General features: G+C 35.0%; 1 protein-coding gene across 2 annotated transcripts in view; it reads right to left on the bottom strand.

Annotated features, from left to right (window-relative positions):
- SREK1 (splicing regulatory glutamic acid and lysine rich protein 1) overlaps positions 1-19500 on the bottom strand; it is a 41228-nt gene extending 21728 nt beyond the window's left edge. The window contains exons 1-7 of one of the 2 annotated variants that reach the window (XM_063086917.1): positions 19240-19500; positions 10945-11078; positions 4914-5029; positions 2695-2859; positions 2380-2558; positions 1020-1150; positions 34-148 (exon numbers count right to left, since the gene is read on the bottom strand). In XM_063086917.1, coding sequence (XP_062942987.1) covers positions 34-148; positions 1020-1150; positions 2380-2558; positions 2695-2859; positions 4914-5029; positions 10945-11078; positions 19240-19400 — 1001 coding nt within the window. In that variant the 5' untranslated portion in view covers positions 19401-19500. The remainder of the gene's footprint in view (positions 1-33; positions 149-1019; positions 1151-2379; positions 2559-2694; positions 2860-4913; positions 5030-10944; positions 11079-19239) is intronic. The other variant, XM_063086916.1, reaches the window with a different exon arrangement.
- Positions 19501-21720: the final 2220 nt, after the last annotated feature.

The raw sequence follows: 21720 nt of genomic DNA, 5'->3' as shown, positions 1-21720 counted from the left end.
AAAAAATTTAAATATGATAGCGGAAATTCTCACCTGTGTTTTGACTGTGATCGTTTCCTTCTAGAATGGGATTTTGAGCTAGACCTGGATTTTGAGCGAGTGTGGGAACGAGATCGACCGCCTTTTCTTTCATTGCTCTTTCCAGACTCTGGGAGGAAAAAACCACTTTGCAGTGTAAGCTCAGAACAATTAAAGATCCCAGTTAATAATTAGGCACAAGTGGAATGTACCACATATAGTGCAAGGGGCCTACTCTCTGTACAGCCTCCTCCTGTGCAATTATCCTTCAGAAACATCCAAGAAAGTCATTGCATAAACTCGTTGAGTGCAGCCACCCTGCAGCAGTACATATAAACCAGATGATTATAAACAGCTGTTCGTAATATTTTGTTGCTGCCATAATGTAAGATTATAACATGTCTGTAATTTCTATGACAGAGATTTTAAGTCCTTTCTCTATTTATTTTGCTAGAATCGAAGCTTAAATTCTGTGTTAATTTAGAAAACCTGCTGAAATGTAAAGTATCTAGACATTTTTAGACTTAATTTTTAAATTATTTTAGTTAGCAACACAAATATTTGAATAGATGTTCCTTTACTTTGCTAAAACAGAGTATCTGTATTTTTTCTAAATCATGGGCTCTCTTCTCTATTTTTAAAATTGAAACTTTGAAGGAAAGCAAACCTGTTTAATAATAATATTTTAAATTTATCTACTCTTTTCTTTTTAGCTTCACAATAATTTATACTTTGCTTTTAGCAAATCAGTTTCAAACACTGACTTTAAATATAAAAAGCTGATTAACTCAGGCTAATGTGCCTCAATTCAGTATTACGGTGAACGACAAGATTTGTGCTAAGTCGTTATTTGACGTTGAGTAAGCCACTAATTTCTTCAGTTTCAGTCTTCCTGTTTATAAAACGAAGGGACTGAACAAGACAATATCTAAAATTCCTTCCAGTACTAAGAGTCTATGATCATTAAAACTGTGACCTATATAACAACACTATGGCCTTACCTGGTTCAATAGCTGCTGAGATAAATGACTGAGCCTCTCGTACTCGCTTCATTACTTCTTCTAACTCCTTAGCTGCAGCCTGAGGTGTCATCTCAGGGGGTTTTACTATTGCATTGTTGGAGTGATTTATTCTAAATTAAAAATATTAGCATATCACAAATACACACCATGTTTTACAGAACATGAAACAATTAAATGTTTATATGATACACATATTTATAAATCTGAGAACATCAAAGAAGCACTTTAAGAAGGATGTAGCTGAACAGAGAATACCCAAAATCCACCTCAAAACCATAATTAATCTCATCCCTACCTCTCATCATCTCTTGCTAACACACCCAAAAAACGCAAGGAAAAAAGAAAAACTAAACCCTAACTGACTTCCTTAACAACTCAAATAGATCACAGCAAGTGCTTTTTCACATAGCTGAGAATTATAATAAATTAGAATGGTGATACTAATACTAAAATGAATCATTTCTATTCATAGATTAGCGATTTTGCTGATAACCTGTGCTTACTGGAAGGATAAAGGGAAAGCTGTATAATATGTGCACCATTTTAATCAACCCTGGACCATGACTGAGTCAGATACAGCTTCAAATATGGGAGGCATCTAAAAACTCTTCCCCTACTAGGTATGAGTGGCTTCTCTGATGCACATAAATGAACTTGATATGTCTTGCTTTATCCCTTCCACACTGAGAAATACAAGCACCCATTAAGAACAGTTATTTATCCTTTAAAAGCAAAAACCTCATCAAAATGTGTAACTAAGGCAATCACTTATGAAATTCAGACAAAACTATGTTTGCCTCAATTATCTGCATGAAATAGAATTTGTCTTGAATATCTGAAATGCTACATCAATTTTTTGCAAAGGAGGATGTGAGCAAACCTTAAAAGTCAAAATGTTGGTTTAAAACATGTCTGGGTACTTAACATTATTTTCTTCCTGGTATTTCAAACTTACCAAAGTTCTTATTACTGGAAGTATTGTAGTTCAACCCACATGTTAAATTGCCCAATTATCTACAGTCATAATGCAAAACCAACCTGACTTGATAAAGCTCACAGAAAAAGACCTATGACCATTATGTAGAATATACAAATAATGCTAACATTAAATTAGACCTTATAAAATAAAAAAGGAGAAAACAAGATAAGAATCTTCAAATATGTTAGGAATTAGAAGGCTAAAATGGTGAGTAGCCCATGTATTTCATTTATACTTAACACAAAGTCTTCCTTTCCACAAATTTCCAATTACTATTAAAAAGAAAAAAAAAAGCCTTAATTATATCAAAAATACTTTAAATTTTTCCAAAATCATTGAAATTTCTTTAAGATTTCTTACTTCAGTGGCCTGTCTCCAAACATAACTCCATTAAAAGCAAGGGCCCTTGGTACAGAATTTTGGTCTGCAAATTCCACAAAAGCAAACCGAGTTGGCTGAGTCTCATCACCTGCCATCCGCACAAACTTCACTTCTCCAACTTGTTTAAAAAATTCAAGTAGTTGATCAGCTGTCGTTGTCTGAAGAAACAAAGTGACACTCTTTGATAAAGGATATTCTTTTTAAAAATCAAGTAAATATTACTTATCAACCAATATGATTTTAAGAACAGAAAAGAATAAGAGCTACTGCCGCTCAGTTTCTTCTTAAGTTTACCTGGGAATTCAAATTTCCAACATAGACCGTTCTCCTAATTTCATCAATTTTGGAAGGATCCACATTTCCCATAAGTGGTGGCTGTGGTATCTCCCCAAGTGTTGCAATGTTGGGGTCTAGTGCTGCTGCTGGTATAGCTCCCAAACCGCTAAGTGAAACACCAAGCTATAAAAAAAATATATATATATATATACACACACCAACTCAGAGCACATATTTTCTATTAGTGTCCAAAACTACCACTCTCCAATGTCGAAAAGAATGGACCAACACAAGAATGAAAGGAGAACAGAGACTCCTAGCTTTAAGTGATGTATATTTCTGAATTATTCAGAGTGAGTTCACACATTAGTTTTGAATGTAATTAGAAATATAACATATTTCTTAACTATCTGGGTATTTTAACAACTTTTTAAACTTGACACTAAAAATGGACAGTCAATTCTCATCATTCAAGGTGGTTATAAAGTTTCCACCTGTTCTTTTTAAACATGACAAATCATGTCTTACCCCTGCTTAAAATCTATCAACGGCTTCTAAATACCTTAAGAATAAAATTCAAACTCCTTTGCATGATCCAAAAAGCCCTACATAATCGGTGCCCTATCTATCCCTCCAATCTCAAACACCATCTACCTTCCCCACACTTACTATTCTTCAACCACATTGACTGCCATTCCTGATCCCTGAAAACATAAGTACAATTAAAAGGCATTTCCCCCCATGGATCACAATCCAGATCTCCAGTAGAACAATGTTATGTAAAAATTAAAGGACCTAAAATCTTGCACTTCAAAGTTTCAGAAACCACTTTGGCAATATGGATAAATTAACTACAATCACAAAGCTTATTTATTAGGTCATTCTCTATCCAACCCTACAGTCAAATAAAAATTATAGGAGACCATCGTTTTAGACAAAGCTTCCGCACTAGGCCCCAAGAGACCAGACTAAAAATTAAAACTGAGTCACCCCTGCTAAGGTTCCAAGTCACCAAACATAAATTGTTGTCTGACCTTCTGAGAATTCAGGACAGAAAGAGTAAAACCAATTTCGAAAACAGGCCAGTTTATATCTTCAATCAGCATAATGAAGTTCCCTCTGCTTTAATCCTTACACAAAAAAGATATCTTGAAGTAACCAGATGTTAAATAATCATTATTTTTCTATTGTTTTGTCTCCGTGCCCCCACCTTATAAGAAAAAAATAACTTGGAAAATTATATTCTTTGTTCTTTGTGTCTGCTTTCTTCAGTCCTTTCCTATCTATATAAAGCCAACATTTTTTGCCCACCTCACTGGAACACTTATTCTATTTTATGAAATGAAGTATTGCCCAATTCTAGAATAACAATAAAGTTAATTGAGATCTTCAAACTAAATTTGTTGTAATTTTGTCCTATGACACCACAAAACTAGATTTCAACTCCCAATTAAGGTGAGCTCTCTATTTTGTTTTAGGTTTTTTTTTTTTGAAGAAAGATGGCTTTTATTTTAAAATAAATATGACCAGACTCTTTTATATAAAAAACAAGAACCTAGTAACAGTAATACCTTTTTATTTTTTTTTAAAGATGACCAGTAAGAGGATCTTAACCCTTGACTTGGTATTGTCAGCACTTTGCTCTCCCAAGTGAACTAACCGGCCATCCCTATGTAGGGATCTCCCAAGTGAGCCACGGACTAGCCCTAGTAATATCTTTTTTTTTTTTTTTAACCTCACTTGGAAATCACAAAGGAGGAAGTAAATTACTATTTTATTCTGCATAGTTAACGGAAAAATATTTTTGCCATGTTTTCATCTTGTTACATTCTATCACTATCAGACAAATGCTTCTCTGAGATATTTTTTCCCATTACAAAGGCTGTGGGTCATTTCATATTGTTTAAACAGATTTAGTCCATATAAACTAGGAAATACAGTTATCTAGATCCTCCAATTCCCCATGCTACCTAAAATACTGAGTTTCAATAACTGTTTTTCTAATGAATAATCTGAATTCTCAAATATAAATGAACCCCCAATTACTTCAGGAGAATTCCAAACGGCAGTTTAAGGCAGTGATAATATGAGGAAAAAATTATAAATAGAGACTCTGAATCCTATTAAAAAAAAAAAAAAAAAAAGATCCAAAAGGAAAACAATTTTCTAGGCTCTTTATTCAACTGATTACATAGTTGAATGTTTCCCCCTTTCCTAAGAGGGCGTATAGTACTTACGGTAGTCAAGGGATTTGGGGTTGGTATGGGAAGCAGTCCTGCACCAGGCATCAGACTTGTCATGGTTGGAGCAGGAGCCAATAACGAAAGGGCTTTGGATTCCTCTGGGATTTTACCTGCAGAGGCAAGTTCCAAACATTACAGAAAGCAGAAACCCCACACAAACTTTACACTATGATTTTACAATTACCCTTGCACTTAAAAAATAATAATAATAAATGAATCTATCTATCAGATCTGTATAAAGAAATAAATAAGAACATAAGTCTTTCCTTTTATCCTGCTCTACTAGGAAAAACAAAAGTGAGCAAAAGTTCAAAGACTAACAATCTTATTAATGGAACATTATTTTAAAAATTGAATAATGTAGACAATTATTTAACACTTTGAGCTATGGGTCACCTGTACTGGAAACTTAATGTTCATGAACCAAACGATATCAAGCATGGACGCTTTCCCAGGACGGTGTTTTCGCGGTGATCGAAAGTTGTGTTACACATGACAACCGTTCGTGTTGGCTGCATCACTAATAGCACACAGAACATCAGATACAGAAAAGAAGAACATTTTTTAAAGTTTAATCCCCAGAAATGGCAAATAACCAAATTAGTCAAAAAAAAGAAAAAGAAAAAACAAATATGTGCGAATTGAAACTTGTTCCTTAATGAGTGGCCCTGTCCTATTACTGAAACTACCTACGTGTGATGCAAACAATTTTGATAACCCTCCAATAGATTCAATTTCAAACAGACAGAAGAAACAAAAACCTACTTCTTTTAATCAGCTTCAATTTTTTAAAAAAGCCTACACTCATTCAGTTAGTAAGGCATCTCACCAACATCAGAGATACCTAAAAGAATCCAGTTCCAAAGAATATATGCCTTGGGAAACTGCTAAAAAAATTTTGAGACTAACTAACCAAAAAAAGCTCACTAGCTTCAGGAAACTTCTTAAAATATTAACTTCTAGAAACAATTTATGTATACATATCTGAAGTGGGTGGTTAATGAATGCCTTAATGTCATGCTTATTAACATTTTAATTGCCTAACAGCAAATAACAATAGTAACTCTAAAATAATCTTAGACACTAAGAAGAAAAAAATCCCTACAATTTAAAAAATGAAAAATTTATTGAAATAAGTATATTGATTTGCCGTATTTAATTGCTGAATTCTAATCAATTAATTTTGATAATGACTAAAATTTTCATATATTTTTCCTTATCCTCTTAGCCTTAGAAGATTTTTTTTAAAACTTGACTACATATAGATATATTTCAAAGAAGTACTCATGTGGTATACACATTTCCATTATAAATTCTTCAAAAGTGTTTTAAAACACACCGTGTACAAAACCATGCTAAACTGAAATACAGCCTATGCAGTAAACTTTCAAAAGCATTCATTATGCCTGGTTTCAGTGGTAAAAATCCCATTTAAAACAACCAGATGTGTATAGATAAATCTCTAAACAATATTATCTGAATCTCTCTCTAAACATGGATGGAATTCAAGATGGAATTTAAAACCTTCTTTAAATAATAATTATGCCTTATGTATAGAAACAGAATAAAAATTACATTTTATTAGCTTTAGCAAATGTTATTTTCTAACTTTGCAGCATCTAAGTTTATATTACTTTAGTTTACTAATTTCAAAAACAAAGTTATCTTATTTCAACGTAAATTCTGGAAAACAGATTTCTTAACATGCATAAAAATAAACAAAAGGTAGATAGGCCTTATTAAAGACATCAAATAACAATCATCTATTTTATATGTATTAGTTACTAGTATTAACACGTGTAATTATGTATACCCCACATACATACTATACTATTTATACTGATATCACACCTGTTTTATCTGTTATAAGTAGGTGTTACTTTTAAAAAAAGGTTTGTAAAAGCTGAACACGCCTGAATCAACTGACATCCTGACGTGCAAACTCTACGCTTCACTACCCTAATTTATGCACCTAAAAAAAAAAAGAGTTCCAATCTAGTAATGTGGCAAATTTAATATTACTTGGCAATTAATAAACAAAACTATTTATAGAAGACAGTGTAGAAAGACTACACAAACAAAAAGAGTATTCAACATAGCCCAAAAGTTGATTCCTTAGTATTATGAAGTCTTTCACCTCTGGCTTAAATAAAATATCAGTAGGTTATCAGACTCTCACTGCCTTTCATGATAGTAATAAACTACTATAAAGCTACAACTCTTAACTGTAAGCATAATAATATTTTTGTCTAATTCTAATTATCATTAAAGGTGCTTTAAGAAAAAGTTCCATTGCTAATTTCCAAGACAGAATTTAAATTCACCCTACAAATACTATCAGAGTGTATAAAAGTATAAAACAAGCATTTAACATTTTTCCCAAACTATACTCCTCAGACAACTGAGAGGAAAACATCTCTCACAGTATTAAAGTATTAGTCCTAATATAAGAATCCATTTCGAAGCTAACCTCTGAAGAATTTTCAACAAAAAATTCAAGCAAACAGAAAAAACACACAAGCAAATAAATAATCAACAGTTTTCTCAAATAACCATTCCCCACATAGGCAACAAAAAGTCTTCATAAGTCAAGAAAGTTCCATAATGAATAATCATCATAAAAGGAAAAGGATCTTCTCCCTTACCCCCAGATTGTTATAAGAAAATTTACTTATTTTCCTTGATGATTTTGTATGCCTGAAATTCTAGGGGGAAGGCTGAAAATTAGACGCTACCAGTTGGCTTTTATGAGAGATGTATAGACTTGGAAAAAAAACTACAAAAATGTTTCATGGAGACCAAGTGTTCCTAAGGTTATGATCAGTGTTTTAATGTCTGAAGAATAAAATGTCCTTGATCAATCTATAGACACCAACTACGACTCACAATGAGCTTCACAACACTGTATCCTAATTTACTGCATGAACATTTATTTTATCTTAAGATTGAGCTCTGCTAATCATCTCCCAATATAATTTGCAACACATTATGAACTCTTAATGGAATACCATTTACAAAGAACTGGAAAACCAGCTCACAAGTTAAAGTGAAAGAGATTTAACAAAACAAAAACAAAAACAAAAACAAAAAAAGGGACAAAATAAAGAAAAAGAAATGAAATTAAAGTAAAACAATAAAAAACAGAGACAGGGCGTCCATCTTCTGCTGTTCAGACTCCGATCTCATTTCCCCAATGAAGGTTTCACTTGACGGCAGGTTTAGTGGCATGGCAAACAATGCCTAACTCAGGCAAGTGTAACAGGTCTGCCTTGGCAAGTCTAGTCATCTAATAATGCACAAATATCACATAGAGAAAACATACAAAACCAAATTAATAGTCAAAATCCATCTACCAGAAAATGTGGACATAAAGTTATGACTGATGATTAGGCTGACATCCTTGTTATGTTTGACCTTATCTTTTTCTAAGTGTTAACATTTGTAAAAAGAAATCTGAAATGCACGCAACAACAAGAAGAGGTCATACCTGGCCGAGTATAATGAAAGTACATTTTATTTTGAAATAACATGTATAATTAACGATAGTTAATGCTTAATATGCATGAAAGTGTTAACACATCACACATTACTTTCACAGCTTGGGATCTTCTTACGTTACTGTCTGCACTAAAAAGCCGCAAACTGAAAGAAACTGAAAAACTTTGCCTAACATTTTTTCTACAGTTTTTCTCATTATGTCATGATGCTGTTTCTATAACATCGAGGAAAGAATGCAGTCAGTGAAATGAACTGAAGACTGCTTACAGCATCACAGTATATCTCCTCTTATAGAACTTACTCCCCTGGAACACTTTCCTTTGTTTTATTTCAAACTCAATGCATTACTGCTTTGCTTGCAGTGCATGATAAGACTTAATAGCTCACTGTGAAATTCTTCAGGTTCCATAAATTCACGTCTGTTGTATTTAATACAACTAATGAAAAATATATAACTGAATGTTTTTCTAATACCAATTATTTTATAGGTTAGTATTCTAAAATATTTACTTTAAATTGCAATAAAAGTATATTTAAATTTTCATGACCAAAAACAGTAAAACTTTGTCTCAAAATGGTAATAATCAAAATATTAAAATGCTGTAACTGAATGTGCATTTATTCATTTCTACAAGTGAAACAATAAAAGCCCATAAACAATACACGCCCATAAACTGGAACATTTATGACAAATCAGTCAGGGCTTCTCAGATATATGAAGATTCTATGGGAATACCGCAAGGTTCCATACCACACTGATAAATTCTTCCTTCCAATTCAGTAATGAGCTAACATAAAGAAGATGCTGTGCTGTTGGTGGTATACTTTTCTGATATAACTAATATTCCAGTTTTTAAAAACTTCTACCTGATTTCTTTTTTCCCATGCAGTTTCTTGGTATGAAATTTCAGTACAAAGTATGTAGAACTAAACCATAAACCAGCTCCCTTCCCACCTAACTCTCCAATTTTGGGCTTGCTGTGTACCCTTACAGATCAGCAGATAAAAATATATTTAGCAATTAATTAATTTAATCCATTTTAATTTTCCCTACCCACTCTAACCTCCAAGCATGAGGAAAAAACTTTCAAATTTATCTGGTAAAATCCAGAGTGTCCTATTCTGGGACTTCAAAAACACTAGTCTGGAACTCAGTGCATTTGACTGTAATGTTTTTGACATCCCCAAACAGGCATTCTGAAATAGGCATAAAACCCTGAAAGTGGAACAAACTGCTTATTATACACTAAGTTATTTTAATGTTAGCCTGGTCACTAAAACAGATTTTAAAAATTACATATGAAAGCCCATTAAATTGTTTCTAGTAAACTTTTATGTTGTAAAACCGTTACCATCATCCACCACAGAAAATCTATTTTAAAGACTTTTTTTTTTCATTGCAGAGGTCAACTTGACTGGGCTAAGAGATTCCCAGATAGCTGGGAAAGCATTATTTCTTTCTTTTTTTTTTCATTACTATATTTATCATTACACAATGTAATCATTTTTTGTGGCCCTTTACCAGTTTCTCGCTAACCTCCCACCCCTTCTCCATACTTTAAGGACATTTAAATTTACAATAACTCAATCCTAAAATCCATGTACACATGCCATTGTCAGAGCTCTAAATAAAAGTTAATTACACACGAGAACTGACAAAATTCAGCATAGCCTATTATAGGCGAGTGGCTCTGTAAATAGAAGTTACTGAAAAATATTAGTAATAACTAGTTCTTAAAGCAATTTAAGTCATAAAATTTAATGAATAACTGTAAGGCCTTTGGCCTTGTTCCTATCATCAACAACTATTTTCTTGATGAAGGCTTTACAAAATTGCTTTCCATGTTTTTTTTCAATTACCCTCCCCGCAAAAAAGCCATTAAAAGAAAAAAGTAAATTCTAGATGCAGAGCAAACAATTACTCTGAATATGAAATAATGGTCTCACAATAACAAGGTGAATTACCTTAAGAGGATATTTAAAAGTATGTATTTTCTTCTAAATATCACTTTACCCCAATTTAGCAAAATGTGTACACTGGTTCTATTTGTAATACTCTTAATTGTACACATGGGGTAAAGGCTTACTTATTTACACATTTAAAATAATTTCCCATACCAACTTTCTGGTTTTTTTTAATTACAGAAAGCTTTCTTTACAACCTGCAAATTGACTAGAAAGCCAAAGCAAATCAAAGAAGTCAAATAGTTTATGATTTTTTTTAAATGTTAAGCTGTAAAATCTTGAACATACATAAGTAATAAATTAACCATTTTAATATAATTTACTATTAGGTAAAAATTATTTCCTTATCCAAATTTTATTCTTACTTTCACACACACACACACACACACACACACACACACACACACACACACACACACACACACACACACACACTCTCTCTCTCTCTCTCTCTCTCTCTCTCTCTCTCTCCAGAGTACTGTCTAGCTGCCAATTTCTAGGAAAGCCAACTGCAGTAATAGGAAAGAGATCAAAATAGGAAAAAAACATGTAAGATACCAACCTTCTGCACAAGGAACAACTATGAGAGCTCTGTCAATAAAAACCGTGTTAGTTAGATGCTGGGCCACGCCAACACTTGATGGGTCACGAAACTTAACATAACATACTTTGGAGGAAAAAGCAAGAGGTGCGTTGCTGCAAGATAAAAAGAAAAACAACTGAATAAACATTTGCTTGGCTTTTGTCATTTCCATTTAAAATTTCTTTCTTACATCTTTACATAATCTTTCATAACCAAGACTTAAGAAATTTTTGTTATTTCAAAATAACAAGACATTGAAAGACATGAAATTAAGACATGAAATAGCAAAACTTAGTCATTTAATGGTGATTTGAGGGCTGGCCAGTTAGCTCTGTTGGTTAGAGCATGGTGCTAATAATGGTGATTCGTCCGCCGAGACAGAAGGCAATCTAGGCAGGCCTACTGACTTATTTGTAAAACTAAAAACTCAAATTAATCAGTCTTTAACCTGAGTGAAATGTGAAAACAGCTAACCCAAAGGTCTTCAACCAATGTATCATCATAAACAAGCAAAATCCCTTTATAAAAGCCCCAATCCTCAAGACTTCACATTTTGTAACCATTCCAATCCTTCCTAAATGTGGTTCTCAGCATTTAAATCTCTAAAAACAAGCAGATAATATGGAATTAAAATTAAGGTATTTTGCACATACCAGACTGCTTCAGGCTAGGCAGCAAAATGATTTCACAGAGAAAAGACTTTACAAAATTTTACATAATTGACATACAATACAACATACTCTAATTAGTCCTACTTGATTCAGTTCAATCTAGGCAGGCCCACGGTAAAAAGGATCCAAACACAGCACAAATGAAAGAAATTCTTCCATAATGTGAATTCATCTTGTTAGATTCCAAAACACACTATCCTCATAGATAAATCATTTTTGTCAACCTGTCCATAATTACTTCTCATTAAAATCTGTAATTGGAGGCCGGCCCATGGCTCACTCGGGAGAGTGTGGTGCTGATAAAACCAAGGCCACGGGTTCGGATCCCAAATAGGGATGGCGGGTTAGCTCACTGGGTGAGCATGGTGCTGACAACACCAAGTCAAGGGTTAAGATCCCCTTACCGGTCATCTTTTAAAAAAAAAAATCTGTAATTGTCTTTAGTAAGAAAAAAAAACCCAAACCAATATATATCTAATCTATAACATAAATGTACAATCATACGAAACATTAAGATTTTCACATTAAAAAAGAGAGATAAAAAGTATATACAACAGTACTTCAGAAAATAACACAGAAAATGCACTTTAAAAGATAATATGAATCTTTCCAGGAACTTTTTGAAGACCCCACATATAACTTGGTCAATAGTAATTCACTTTGGTTTACAATGGGTCAACAAAATTGACCACAATCCCAAAACTAGTAAATGGCAAAGTTGTGATTTAAAGTCTAATCATCTAATTCCAAATCTCATGCAACCCTAATATCATTTAAAAAAAAAAAAAAAAAAAAAGAATTTTAAAACCACTTTGATGTACGACTCAATTAGCAATTCTACATATATTAGTCATTTTTAAAAATCAAAAATTTTTCTCTGTAATCCCTCATATATAGCAACAAATCCATCTTTAAACAATGTAGAATAACCACAATAATATAATAACCATAATAATGGTTAAATTTATACATATTTATACAATTAACCATACACTGTGATAATAAAATGTAAGGCTAATTAAACTTGGGAGGAAAAAAAAACTCTACCTTTTTCACACTCAATCAAATTCACTTCTGGGAAGGCCATCCAATTCAGGATTCACACACAGCAGCCCTCACCAACAATTCCCCCTTACCCAATATCTAAGTCAAAGCACTTTATGTATTGTCACTGAGGTAAATACATCCACATCCAGACTTAATTCACCACCTTTACATTACCAAATCTCCAATTTAGGCCTCTCCTAAGCTCTAGACACCCGCAACCAAGTGCCTGCCGGAATACTGCACCTTGATGGTCACCAGGGTCCACCTCTTAACTCATTAAGTCCAAAATACATTCGTCATCTTCCTTCCTTACCATTCCTGCCCTTTGTCCTACATTTCACATCTCAGTTAAAGATACCATCACATTACCCAAGTCTGAAATCTGGGAGTCACTAGTGTGATAATCATTAGTGCTGTTCAAATATTTCCAAAGCTCCTTCTTAGTACATGGTAAAATTCCATTTTTTCTGTTCCTCAAAGTTAGGTATGGCCATGTTACTTGTTTTGGCCAAGCAAATATGAGCAGAAGTGACATTTTTCATTTTCCATAGAAGCTTTAAGAGCCACTGCTGGCTCTTTCCCTCTGCCACAGTGACTAGCAACATTCAAGAGATGGGTAGCTAATTCATCAGCTTCATCCCAGAGTGAGTGACCACAATGAGGAGTTTCCAATCCCACCAATTTAGTCATCTATTTTGTCAAACTACTGAGATTTGAGGGTTGTTTCTAAAACCCTGCCTATCCTAACTAATAAATCATCCTTGACCTTTCCATCTTCCTCATCCAATGGTCAATAAATCCTGCTGATACTACCTTCCAAATATTTGTACATTAATTTTTTAATCATTCTCATTATCAGTGCCTTAATTCAGGCCCTCATCATTTCTCATCTGGATTACTACAATGACTCCTAACCAAACACACTGTTATCTGGATTATTACGATGGCTCCTAACCAATCACATTGCAAGACCTCTTATTTAATGGTCTTCTACAAAAACTGCTAGAGTGATCTTCCTAAACCCTAAATTTCATCACATCATTCCACAGCTTAAACTTCCTCAAAGGCACCCTTCTATTCTTGCTTCATCATCTAAATGCACCCCCAAATCCAGGCACACAAATACAGTACTTGCAGTTCTGAGAGCACATTCTGAACATCTAGGTCTTTGTACATGCTGTTCCATTTGGCTATGATATCCTCTCTAACTCCCTTTTTGAATGGTAACTTTTCTTCAAGGCTTAAGTTTCCAAGTCTTCCGTTAAGCCATCTTAAGATAACACAGTGATTTAAGTAACCCTCCTACTTGTGCTACAGAGACATTATGTATAGTTTCAGCACAGGCTTTATCACAGTTTCCTTACATGAAACCCTCCACAGACCCTGTTAAGCTTCTCTAGCCACACTGATTAGCGACCTGTCACAAGCCCATTTAACTGGCTGACCAGCAACCGATAATTTGGGTAGTCAGACATCATCAGCAAATGAACAACTGGATTCTCTCAACTGGACTCGAAGTGACTTAGAGACAGCTTGGGCCAGATGATGAGTTAGTATATATAGGTCTGCAAAGAAATAGAGCAGATACACAGAAACAAACTGAGCTAACAATAAAGCCTCTTGAGAGAAAGGCAGATAGTCATCTTGACTGCTGATACCTCTGGTTCCTAGTACCAGTTCCCATGAGGCCTACCTGTACTACAGTCTCTATCCTTCAATTTAGTGAAATCTCTTTCTTTTTTAATAAATAATGTCTCTTCTTGAGCTAGACTGGGTAACACTGTTTCTGTCCTTTGCAACCAAGGAAACCTATGAGTACAATGACCTACTTAAGCCCCTGCAATTGCTACAGGAATATTTCTCTTTTAGTCCTGAAATCTTCAAGAGCCTGACAAGAGATGAGTGAAGCTACATTTCCTAAACTGACAGATCCTTTTGTGAAAGCATGAAAACCTAAGTAATTATTGAAAACTAAAAGCATATTTCCAAATACCCCTACTTCAAACCCATTTTGTTTCAAATTTAAAATATCCACAGGAACAGGAAATCTGAGCCTGGTTTTAAAGCATGTGAAAACATGCCACCAAGATTTGAGAAGCTGGGGAACTGGCTTCAGAATGTTGCTCTGCTCAGAATGTTGGTCTGTTATCATGGGAGACTGGATACTAAGCACAACTACCCAACTGCTTTAAGCAATTTTCCTGATCTTCATCTCCAATTACCTTCCTTAAAATACAGAGCAAAAACCAACTTATATATACTTACAAATATATGAGCTTTTCAGGAGAGGCAGTAATACAATTTCATTTTGAACATAATAGACTAAAAATATGATATGGTAGCAAGCCTCCATACAGATAACTATCTCATCAAACAAATGTGTATTTATTTATAAATCAGTATATTTCCAAATCTTATAATTAGATCTTTCTCTTTAGTATACCTAAACTATCAATAAATTAATGCTTTTAAATTTAATAGGATTATCTAAATAAATAAATAAATAGAATTATCACTTTAAAATGTGATTTTGACCTACAGTTTAATTTTTAAGAGGGATTTCATATTCCATTTGATCTAAATGTATGCCTCCACAGAAAGCAGTGGTACCCAAATTTAGTAGATTTTAGTTTGACCTCATTTGCTGAATAAGTTTGTTTTTTCAAATATAAAACCTTATTTTTCAAAAAAATTAGAATTTCTCATTGAGTGTTAAGTGCAGAAATTAAAGAACCACCTTTCTGAGCATCAGTTAAATTTCCCAGGCCCTATCTGGTTATTTTGTTTTTCAATATATATTTTTTCACTGTACAAACTTTTTAAAATATTGTGGTAATAATATTCACAATATTTTATTAGTACATTAATATACATACATCCTTTAGAGGAGCTGTCAAAAAGGATATAATCCAAAACCTGAGCAAAGTATATAGCTTTATGTATGAAATTAATCAAGGCATTGTGTATAAGGGTTTCTCCACAGGGCTCCAGCGGTATTTTGGAGAGCACAACTCCTCCTCTTATAAGACTTTCTTAAGAATAGCTGACACTCACTAAATGCCAGTAGGCCCTCTGATCGTTGTTGACATTCAAACATACACACTTCTAAATAAATTCTTCTAGCTAAAATCCACTGATTTGTAATACCACCAAAAAAAAAAAAGGAACCAAAATAGCCAACAATAGAATTCCAAAAATATACAATACACTTAGGACATATTACAGTCTTTAAATATTATTACTATAAATAAAACAGCAATACAAAAAGTGCTTATTACAGGTTAAGCCAAAAAAAATTACAATCACAGTGTATGAATCCTTTGATTACACTGTATTACAATAACACATAAAAAGGACTGGAGCGAAATACATGTAAATGGAGAGAAGTTTTAACAGGGTGTCAGGATCACAGGTGCTTCTTTTTCTCTATTTTCCGTAAGTGGCTATACTGGTTATATTAATTTTACATGTATTTCTTTTTCTCTATTTTCCATAAAGTGGCTATATTGGCTACATTAATTTCACAAGTGATTCTTTCTATTTTCTGTAAAGAGGATAGACTGGTTAATTTTTTTAACTAAATAAACTTAAATAAGTAGTTGATAGATTTTTGCCTATCTTTCTTAAAACTTTGGAAAACCAAAGAAATGAAGGAAACCAGAAAGCAAAAAAATCAATAAAGGTAAAAATCTCTGGTATTAGAAATCAGGATAGGATTACCCTTTGGGAGTTTGTCACCTGAAGGGGAGTACAGGGGAGCTTCGAGGATGTAGATAATCCCGATCTGTGTGCTCACTGGTTACACATGTATGTTAACTTTGTAAAAATTCACTGAGCTTATTCACTTTTCTGTATGTACATTATACCTCAATGAAAAACTTAGTGAAAAAACAATGATTTCTTACTTGTGTAAAATGGTTTTCATGAACTAAGAGATTCAATTATTGTGCAAAAAGTTAAAACAGTAATTCTGGATACTTATCTGGCAGCACAAAAAAGGATGACAAATTACAAACAAGAATTCTTAACACTAACAATGAATGTTTACATGAATTCTTAATGTTTAAAAATTAAAATGAAACTGAATCACTGCCTCATGCCAACAGAATTAAATTTAAAATCTAAATTTTCATATTAGCAGCTAAAATCATAAAATTTTAATAAGAAACTATCTTCACATCCTATGAAAGAAATATATTTTTAATTTTAAAGCAAATGAACATCTACTGTTTCCAAAGATTAATCATAAAATACTGCTTATGTGACACTGCAAAACAATTATCTATATCTTCAATACAACTACTACTATTGCATTTTTATCCATTTCAACCCAAATTTGCAAACATCTTTAATGGAAAGACCAGGTAATGACTACTTCATTACAGAACAGAAAACATGTTAATGAAGCAGGTCAATATTGCTGCAAAACAATGAGGGATCAGCATTGCTCGTATGGAAAAACTGGTTAAGGACTTTGCCTGGCCTTTGTGTTACATTTATGCTATAATTTTGCTAAATGTATTACAGGTGGTGACACACTAACGCCATTTTAGTGCACGTGATGTTTAAGAGCTTTTTATTTTCTTTGACTTTCAAACTCCAAGGAGTAACACTATATTTCAACAAAATTGACCATTTCTAAGTGTCAGTTACTAACTGGCAGCATACTGCCACCTAAACCCAGGTTTCAACCATATGAATGGTATTATGTTGACAATAATGAATATTCTGTGATTCATTTCTTTTACATATGAGATACCTCTCTACCACAACCTTAAAAGGAAGGTTAGTTTACAAAGGTTCATATACAAAATATTTTACTGATTGATTCCAATTCTTGCAGGATACAGCACTCCTCCAAACACTTTTCAAGTATTATACTATTCTGAGTACTTAAATTAAAAGATGGGCTGGCCGGTTAGCTCAGATTGTTAGTGTGGTGTTTGTAACACCAAGGTCAAGGGTTCAGATCTCCATACAGGCCAGCCGCCAAAAAAAAAAAAAAAGAAAAGAAAAGAAAAGAAAAAAGACACAGCTGAAAGCATTTTCAAAACTTAAATAAAGACATCCAAAGCTATAATGCCACAGCTAATCGACTAAAATGTATGTGCAAGCACTTATACAGTACTCTTGTCAAAAATGGATGACTTGAACCTCATCATGAAGAAACTATATATAAACTCAGATTATGGGTCATTCTACAAGACAAAACGTCAATGCTATGAAAGATTTAAAAAAGGTGACAGAGGCTGTTCTAAATTATCAGAGATAACTAAATGCAATGCGTGGTATCTGATTTTACACTAGACCAAAAAAAGGAGAAAAAGCATCATTAGAATAAAGAGATTTTAATAATCAACTATCGCAAAACATTGACAAATGAATATGAAGGGAACATTGACTGTTCTATGTACTAGTCTTTCAACCTTTCTGTATGTATGAGATATTCAAAATAAAAAAGTAGAGGACAAAAACTTAAAAAGTAAAATTTAAATACCCAAAAACAGCAACTTTTATCAATATCTATGCAGTAGCACTGCTATATATTTACGCGATAGAAAACTAAAGAAAAAATATATCTATATGCACCACTATAAAATAAGCTAAATGACTCAAATGTAAGTTTTTTTTAAAAAGAAAGAAGTCTTGGACAACTACCACCCCTTCTTTGAAAGGACTTTGACATAATGAACAAAATACTGTGGATTCTAAGATCTACCTCAAAAAAAAATTTTTTTTATGCGTACAAGAACGTGAACAACCCACAAAGCCCTTAAGATTTTTCTGAGTAGATAATATTATCCAAGGGAAATCTTACTACTTCAAAATACACTACTTGGGAAGTAGCGCGACCTGTGAATGCCAGCCAAGATCTGGACTTTAAAAGTACACGGCAAGGATAATCCCGTACCGACTTAACACTTTTTCTGAAAGGTTTGGGAGAGGAAATTTTAATCTGTTATCAAAAGGGCCAACAGATTCGATTGATCTTTAAAAACATGGATGGGCTTGGTTACATAAACCAAGAAGATGCTAAGTTCGTGAGGCCGTGCTGGTAAACAAATACAGCCCTAGTTCCATTTTGCCGTCAGCCGCAGGCTTTCTCGTCAGCAATGACGGACTGACACTAAAGCCTTAAGGAGTGGAGCGAGCTCAGGCGCAGTACCCGCGATCTTCTGAGTGCAAGAAAGGTATCAGGCGTTCGCCATGAGGACTATCCCACCTGCGGCCATCTTAAGTTCGGGGGAAACAAGGGGGATGGGGGCACTGAATTCCAACACCCGGCAACGACCACAAATCCCAGAGGAACAGAAAAGGCAACCACTCGAGATCCTTTGTAAGCGCTCGGTGCAGGGGTTAACACCCAAAATCCCACTAAGAAGGTGAGCAAGACCGCGGGGCCCGCCCGGTGCCCTAATCAAATATGGGCACCTAGGTAAGCCGGGGCAGTCACGTGACAGGCACCGCGCGCCCGCGTCCGCGCTCTCCCCAAGCCTCGGTTTCCGAGGTCTCTATGGCGCCCGCGCCCCTCCCCCAGCCGAGCTCCAGCACTTACTCCGGGGGGTAAAGCCGCAGCTCCTCGATTTCTCCTAGGAAGGAAAAAAGCGTCCGCATCTGCTCGCTGGTCACCGCCGACGACAGATTCGTCACCTGAATCACCGCCGTAGGGGTGAGGCCGAAGCCTAAGCCCAGACCGAAGCCGCCACCGCTGTTCATCGCGATCCCGCTGCCTCTCCCTTCCCGCTCCCCAACGTCTACGACGCGTCAGCGACGGAGCCTGGAAAGCGGAGGACGCGCGTCCGCGAGCGCGCTCCCGCGGGCGAACTCACAACGCCGGGCAGGTCTAGCCGCCCATTTTACAACTCCCCTGCTCCCCGGCTGCGCGCGCCAGCCGGAAGCGTCGCCCCGGCAACCCTGGGCTCTCGCGCTGCCGCGGCCTTGGTCCCTGAGGCTGTTGCTGCTGCTCCTCTTCCCCTTCAAACTCGATCAGATTCTTTTGGCTCTGTACCCAGCTCTTTCTGGTCTGTACTTTACGTAGGACTGGGAAACCGAGCCGCGTGGCCTGCTGGTGCCGGGCTGTGAAAGAGGAATGACTCTGGGACATCACCGATAAACACTGGACCCAACTACGTACACCGCGTCATTATTATACACAGGCAGCTCCCCACCTCAACTGTTAAAAAGATTGGCAGGCGTCCTAACTGTGAAAAACTTGGAAATTTTTGCGAAACGTGTAGGTTCAGACTGAATTAAAGAAGGAGGCTGTAAGAAGAAGGCTATGAGGTTGTTGTTTATACTTGTAATTTATTCCCTCGCTCCGCAGATATTAATATTTTACAGAGTGTTATGTAACAGACACTGTAGACAAGGGCACGTAAACGGCAGGTACAGACGGTCCACATAGAACTTGTAATCTAATAAAAATAGTCTGAGACTAGAGCAGCAGTTCCCAAAGTGCTGTCCCCGAGACCCTTTCAGTGGATCAGCAAGGTCAAAAGGATTTTCATAATAATACTAACACTTTGTTGACCTTTTTCACTTTCTTGACATTTGCACCAATAATCTAAAAACAATGGAAAACCGCTGACGCCTTAGCAGGAATCAAGGCAGGGGCGCCAAACTGTACTAGTAGTTGTATTTTGTGTACTTCACCTCCATTCACTCACAGTTACAAAATTTGAGATTTTTAAAATAAGCTAGTCTCACGTAAAGAATGTCCTTGACAAAGAAGTAAGAATTATTGATTTAATCAAATCTACACCCTAGCATACATGTCTTTAGAATACTATGAGTGAAGAAACAAAGCAATTCTACTGCATGCCCAAGTAGGATAGTTGTCTCTAGTAAAAGCACCTGTGTGATTGAGCTTTCACACAAAAATACAAATTTTGTTAAACTTGTATCTGCCACCTTTAGCTTGACAGTTTACCAGTACTTAAAGCCTTTTCTGCTAAAATTATCAATGATATTAACAAATGTATTTTTTGACATTATGTAATGAAATATGTCAACATTTGGACAATCTCTACAGCTCAATGAACAACTATTTTTAAATGACCAGTGGGTGCTATTACAAAATCAAAAAGATGCTTGCGTGTGCGACATGGACTGATAGATTTCAACGTAGCAGAATACAGAAAGTTAATTGATATGGTTTCATATTCAGTCCACATTGCAACTGTGTTCCAAGAAACTACCACAGGTCAAGTTTCGTGTAGCATCAAAGAAGCTTGGCTGCGATCATCTGGAAAGGCTATGAAAAGTTTTTCCTTTTCCACCACATCATCTGTGTGAGATCAGATTCTCTTCATACATTTCAACCAAAACATATCACTACAGATTGAATACATAAACAGATATGAGAATCCAGCTGTCTTTTATTAAGTCAGACATTAAAGAGGTTTGAAAATGTAAAGCAATGCCACTCTTCTCAGCAATTTTTTTGGAAAAATATTTTATCATAAATATGCCTCTTTTATTTTAACACATAATGGGTTTATAATTGTTATTTCTAAATGAGTTTTAAAATATCAAATTTCTCAGGTTTAATTTCTAGTATGGTACATATGGATAGATAGATATTCCATAAATTACAGCTCTTTAGGGCCCTCAATATATTTTTAAGGATGTAAAGGGGTCAAAGATCAAAATGTTTGAGTACTACTACCGTAGGGATAAGCACAAGGGAGCACATAGGAGGGCCACTTAAACTTAGTCCTAGTGGAAGACTTCCCAGAAAAGATGTTGCTTGAGCTGACTCTTGAACAAAGAGGACTTAGCCAGGCAAGGAGGGAGGGAGGAGCCGTGAAGGGAATGCCAGACTGAGCATGCAGAATATACAAAGGCAGGGAGGTGTAAGAAAGTCCAGGTGAGGTCCAGAATATTAGAAGTTTACTATTGCAGGACCAAAGGCTGAGAATGACCAGAGGTGCATGCAAAAGAACAAGCCTTGATGAAGGGTGTTGTTTGTCATGCTCAGAAGTTGCTTTATCATAAGCTGATGACAGCCATTGAAGACCTTGGAGCAAGGGAGTGA

The sequence above is a fragment of the Cynocephalus volans genome, chromosome 2 (genome assembly GCF_027409185.1).
Source record: "Cynocephalus volans isolate mCynVol1 chromosome 2, mCynVol1.pri, whole genome shotgun sequence".
Classification (NCBI taxonomy): Eukaryota; Metazoa; Chordata; class Mammalia; order Dermoptera; family Cynocephalidae; genus Cynocephalus; species Cynocephalus volans.
Note: the sequence above shows the minus strand (reverse complement) of the source record. Positions and strands in the feature narration are given on the sequence as shown.